Genomic DNA, 6,148 nt, shown 5'->3' with positions numbered 1-6,148 from the left:
TCAGTGAAAACTGGAGTCTATAAGGACGGCAATCGGGGCAGCAGGGCTCTAGGCTGCAGGAGATAATGTACAATCTTTTCAGGGAGCTGCTTTTGGAAACACTAGGCCCTAATCTTCACTGTCCCTATGTCATTTCACTCAAGATTCAGAGAGGTGAATTCAAATGAGGTGGCTACCACAGATCTGGGATATGATCTCCAAACAAGTGGAGAAGGATACAGGACATGAAAAACATGTCCCAATTGTACATTTTTATTCCATGGCTGGTTTGTGCTAAGGAAATAATGATACTTTGAGTAAAAATTAGTAATCTGGAAGCTAACATATTTAAAATTGAGACTGCATGGATGAGTCTTTTCTAGGACTAAGAAGGTGTACCACTTGCCAATATAAAACTATCTTCATTCAACTACGGAAGTGTTGGTTCATGCTAACTTCCTTTTCTATTCGTAAAAGTAGATTGTCACTAATATTCAGAAGACTTCTAGTAGCAGCATTTGCGATAAATGATAGCAGTCTGAATGGAAATACTGGCAGATGAGGATGGCCGTACTGACTGAATAGACCACATCGACTTATGTTACCTCAACAAATCACACAAAATATCCTTGACCAATATGCAGGTACATGAAAGAAATGGCTTAAGAAACTCCATTTCAAATTATGGTTTAACTGGTGGGACAAATTTTTATAAAAAGATCCTAGTACAATATGTGTACAAGTAATTCCTTGTCATTCAAATCTATTCCAGTCCCAAGTTCATGCAGTAAGAGTTACCTGTACAGATCAATGAAAGATAAGCATGAGATCTGTTCTCTGGGAGTGGCTGTCAGCTGTATTGGCAAAAAGGCTTAATTCTGGTCTCCCTAAATTGATTCAGAGTCAGCCATTATTATAAGAAAACTGAAATTGCTTTTATCAATTTTATCTGATGCAAACATGAGATAATCTCACTTATAAGAACAGTTTCTGGAAGAATAATGCTGTGAAAACCTCAAGCTGGAGCTTAAAATCTAATCTTTTATCCCCAACAGACTGCAATGAATTTTAAAAGTTTTGAGTTAGTTTTATAAAACTGTTTCGTACTTACTGATCAGGAGGGAACTCAAATGATTTTTTTTTTAGATAAAAGAGTTAATAAGTTGATAAATCACTTAGGCTTACTAAAATATAGATTCTGATACAGAATAACAGTTTAAATTCTAAACAAGGCATATAAGAATAGATAACTAGAATTCACTTCATATTTAGAAAGCTATTTTAATTAGAAATTACATCCTACATACAGGTATTATTCCAAGAAGTTTCATTCCATTGGCTAGGACAGAACGCACAGCTCTGAAAAGATGAAGTCTGGCCTAAGAAATAAAACAAAGAATGATTAAATTCAATAACAGTGTTACTGTTAAGTGAATAAAGAACACTTTTTTTTTTTTTAAAGATTTTATCTATGCATTTGACAGAGAGAGATCACAGTAGACAGAGAGGCAGGCAGAGAGAGAGGGAGAGAGGGAAGCAGGCTCCCTGCTGAGCAGAGAGCCCGACGCGGGACTCGATCCCAGGACCCTGAGATCATGACCCGAGCCAAAGGCAGCGGCTTAACCCACTGAGCTACCCAGGTGCCCCGAATAAAGAACATTTTTAAAAGTAATTTTAACTTTCTTCTAATTTAAAGTAGGAACAGTATCTCAGAGTGCTTCAGGGTTTGCTATTGGTGAGGGAAGACAAATTCCTAGCATCCCCTATAATGTGACTGGTACCCAAGAGCTGGGGAGTGAGAGTGACTTAGAATAAGATAATGAATGATTATCTTACTCAAAGTATAACTTCAGATAAGGGGAACTCTTCACTTGAACACTTGACCTAGAAGATGTGTTTCATAGTCCAGTGTTGGAAAGTATATAAACTGATTGTTGCAGTCCAATTCTAATTACCACTTGAGTCCATAAGAACACTACTGTAGCCGAACCACAAGATGCTATTTTAGGAACATTTACAAAATTGACTCAGTAATATTAAGAGGATGTAGAGATTACACAGAAAACACTTAACATACCCCAGCCACTTCGGGAGGACTGTCTTTTATAAGCAGTGTCTTGTGTGCCACAGCTGCAAGATGACTGAAATGGAAGACAGACCAGAGAAGATGAAGATGAAAATGAAGACCAGTCGTCATTTCCTGTTATAACACATAAGCTTGGTATCTTACTCCCTCAACTTAAGGAAATCAAAGCCCAGGGCCAGTAAAGGATGTGTGCAACACTGAAAGTTGAGACTTGAAGTCACCTGCTTTTCTATAACAGGAAAAGTAAAACACATTAAACTACAACTTTAGATTTTGGTCGTAATACCTCAAGTACTTAAGATTATGATTTCACTCCTTCATAAAGATAGGGGATTCCTTTCTAAAAATTAGTTTTTCTCATTTAGGCATCTTTTAGGATGAAAGCTATAACATGGCGTGGACATTCACCCTCTGTACGGTGAGGAGGAAGGGTAAAGATTAGTTATTGGGCAGCTGCACACACACTGGCCCCTCTTCTCTAAAGTATCTTTTCTGTTTAGGTAGAAGCAGCAAATAGAATAATATGCCAGAGAAATGATGCTTCCAACATTCATTTCAATCATTAACAGACATTTAATTAGACTTTCTGGCTTCTTTATTTCTCTGTGACTATAGAGTTTAAAGGAAAAAAAATATTTAAATCTGGGGAAGACAGGTAAAAAGGATAATCAAGTAAACAGTACCAATAAATCTGATTTCAGTAAATCTTGAGTAAAAGCAAGTATTTCCTTAAATATATTTATGGAAAGATACAAACATTGCTCTAGAAAATACCTTACAGTCAGAGCTTCTGAAACAGCTAGTATGAAATTCCTATTAAACTGATTTGTCTTCCAATTCATCCTCTACCCTTCTAGCTCACCGATTTTTCTGTGTCTCTATTCAAAGTCTTTTTATGGACTCCAGTGCCCTGAAAATAAGCTAAAATGCCTTAATACATGCAAAAAGGCTTTAATACACTCATTTCTCACCCCTCCCAGGACCATGCGTCTAGTTCCATTAATGTAGCATGAGCAAATCTGGGCTTTTTCTTCCTTTTCTGCCACCTTGCTTCTCCTGATTAATACTGACGCCTCTCTGAGAAGCCTCTTCTCCTCCATCAAGGCTGCACTGAGTGCCCAAACATAGTCTCTTAGGTCCACTCTATCCTAACACATATGTGCTGTTATGCAACTACCTGTGACAAAGCTGTTGGTTCCACCAGACTGTAGTGACTGCACCTTGTATCACTGAATGAATAAATGAATATTAACTGCTGATTTGCAAAGATGAAGCAAGAATTCCTGTAACTTAAGGCATTTCACTTTTTAGGCCAAGGGGTTTGTTTATAGGAAAACTTTAGAAGAAAGAAAGGTCCTTTGTCAGATCAGGTCTCCCGTGTCCTCAATACCTGAAAACAGCAAGGTTATGAAGTACCTTAGAGTTAGAAGATAACTGACAATGTGCCTGGGTTGAAGGTCCTGAGATGATCTATAAAGCACCTCGTCGAACCTAAAAGAAACACAACAGGAACAGTGGGCAAGGGAAGACTAAGACTACTAAGCTAAGATGTTAAGATCTTCAACATAAGGTTGACTGGACATCAGTAAGAGTAGAACGTATGGGGTGCCTGGGTGTCTCAGTTGGTTGAGCATCTGACTCGGTTTCGGCTCAGGTCATGATCTTCGGGTGGTGAGACTGTGCCCTGTATCAGGTTCCATGCCCAGCATGGAGCCTGTTTAAGTTTCTCTCTCTCTCCCTCTGCCCCTACACGTGCTCTTGCTCTCTCTAAAAGAAGAGTAGAAGGTATATGAAAAAAGACCTTGTGTGCATTTGAAGGTAAAGGCACATCTTTCTTACAATTCCTTGATGGCAAGTACTTTCTAAATTATTTTGATATCTCTTGGGCCTAGCCTAGATCAATGACTCAGGCTATTAAATTGAATGTATAAAGTTTACAGCCACGTTAGGAACATAATCTAGAAACTAGCAAAACAGAAACTAGCAAAACAGAGTCTACCTTCATTGCCAAGAAAACCAGGTTGGCTTATTTTCTAACAAATCAGTCAAATGTGAGAAAACGGACCCCTCTGATCCCAGGAGGGAGCCGCTGACCACTGTGTGGCGATCAGAGAAAAGTGCCTTGCTAACTACTCACATCCTTTCCGGAGATTAGTATCTCCTGATGAGTCTAGCTTCACCAACAATGCTTGTAAGAGCTCAAAGGTGTGATCTCTTGCTCGGTGTCGGGGCACCAAGTAGGTATTTATTTGAGACTGTGAACGGAAACCATGAGGCAGATGAGGAACTCAACAGTTTCATGGAAGCTGCATGCAGGCAGAGATTTTCCTTCACTTGTCCAAGAGGGGGAGGAGGAGATGATCCTTCCCAAAACTAAAAGTTGATGCTTTTTTCAGGTTTCCATTCTCATACCATGACCTAGAGGATGTCAGGCACCTACAGTGATTCAGCAGTGATATTTTTAAGTCCCAAGGACTGACCTTGATGGTGTCCTCCTTTGTCTTCCCTCAAAGGGCAGGTACTGGTGGCAGGGGGGCAGGAGCTAGCTACCGGCTTGTTCACGTCAGTGGTCAGCAAACCGTCAACAGTCATTTCACTAAGCAGGTGCAGACTCAATAAGACTAGAAAATCATACCTGAGAAGATGCTGGAGAATGGAAACAGACTGTGGCTCTTGTAAACAAGCAGAGTTGAAATCATTTAGATAACCACATCCAAAAGTCTCTTCCAAACTGTTTTCAAAAGTTTAAAAACAACAAAGGATTAAACAAGTCATCCAAGGACACATCTGCAAGTTTGTCACAATGCCTCAATTTTTCCTAACTCTGTTTCTCCCCCTGAAAATGGGAGCATATTCTCTGGCAGCGTTATTCTGAGTACTAAACAAGCCAACATATGTAAAAGCACTTCTGACAGAGATGCTCAATAAGTATTTTAAAAACCAAACCTAACAGGTGGTCCACAATACTTCTAACTAGTTTTGGATGTGAGATATTGGAGAAGCCCAGCAAACAGGACCTTGGATCTTCGGAGCACACCAGCCCAACCCCACCCGGGGAAGGCTCAGCGTTTCCCAGCAGATGCCCCTCACCTGTGGAGGCGGGCATGCGTGTACTGCAGGAAGACGCCTGTGTCCCCACGACTCTGGAAAACACGATCCCAGCTGAACTGATAGTCAGATAAGAGTAAACCTCTGAAGTCCTAGAATGACAAGAATACATTTTTAGCGCTGGGGTTTGCTCTAGCAAACAAAAGGATCTGACAGGAGGCAATCATAACAGACCTGAATAATGAGTGCGGCGAGTCCAACCCTCTCTGCAGTCTCCTGTGGGTTCTCCAGTTCTCTGGTAGCTGGAACAGACAGAGGCAACTATCTTTAACTTATACAGAACCGCAGAGAATCAGGGATTCTGATAAAATCTGCCAAAAATGTATGCTGCCAGTAAGAACAAACAGCTTCACGGTAGGCAATTTACTTTCCTAATTTAGGCTAATTTACCTTGGATAAAGGTAAGAAACACAAATTCACATTTCTCATAAATATCCCTTATGAGACATTAGATCAAGCTGGTTCTTACTTTTCCAAGGTTAAACAAAGCCATGAGAACTTGTGACCTGTTTCCTATTACATAACATGGGAATTTCACATAACCACCCCAAGAGTGGAATGACAAGGCTGAAGCTGCCCATGAAAAGAGGCCTAGGGTCATATCAATTCAGATTATCGAACTGAATGACACCAAGCGGCAAGTCTAAAACCTCTGGCACCTCTAATTAGTGTAAGCTATTTTTGACAAGGTTAGGGAAAGTGAAGAGAGGGATGATGGTCAAAATAAACTGCATGGCACCAAAGTCCCACAAAACATCCAAGGGGCGTGTAAGTTATGACCACAACAATAAAGTGAATTCACTCTTAATAGAAGCCATGTTCTGTAGCATCCTCGATCGAATCTCATTTAGAACATCTTCCAGAAAAGTAACATTTCCTCTTCGAGTCTTCATTCCCTGCACCACTCCAAAGGGCACGTGCTGGCACCTGAAATGGAAGAGAAAAGAACAGATGATCCAAGTGTATAATTATACA

At 40.2% G+C, this 6,148-nt stretch overlaps 1 protein-coding gene across 8 annotated transcripts in view; it reads right to left on the bottom strand.

Annotated features, from left to right (window-relative positions):
• Positions 1–1,237: 1,237 nt before the first annotated feature.
• The window catches only part of RARS2 (arginyl-tRNA synthetase 2, mitochondrial), a 59,921-nt gene continuing 55,010 nt past the window's right edge, over positions 1,238–6,148 (bottom strand). For 7 of the 8 annotated variants that reach the window (XM_080805768.1, XM_080805773.1, XM_080805774.1 and 4 more), the window contains 7 exons: positions 5,976–6,100; positions 5,348–5,415; positions 5,156–5,265; positions 4,701–4,796; positions 3,482–3,556; positions 2,057–2,120; positions 1,239–1,358 (listed from right to left, as the gene is read on the bottom strand). In XM_080805768.1, the coding sequence (XP_080661894.1) occupies positions 1,272–1,358; positions 2,057–2,120; positions 3,482–3,556; positions 4,701–4,796; positions 5,156–5,265; positions 5,348–5,415; positions 5,976–6,100 (625 nt within the window). In that variant the 3' untranslated portion in view covers positions 1,239–1,271. Of the gene's footprint in view, positions 1,359–2,056; positions 2,121–3,481; positions 3,557–4,700; positions 4,797–5,155; positions 5,266–5,347; positions 5,416–5,975; positions 6,101–6,148 lie in introns of all 8 variants that reach the window. The other variant, XM_080805772.1, reaches the window with a different exon arrangement.

The sequence above is a fragment of the Martes martes genome (genome assembly GCF_963455335.1).
Source record: "Martes martes genome assembly, chromosome: 6".
NCBI classification, from domain to species: domain Eukaryota; kingdom Metazoa; phylum Chordata; class Mammalia; order Carnivora; family Mustelidae; genus Martes; species Martes martes.
Note: the sequence above shows the minus strand (reverse complement) of the source record. Positions and strands in the feature narration are given on the sequence as shown.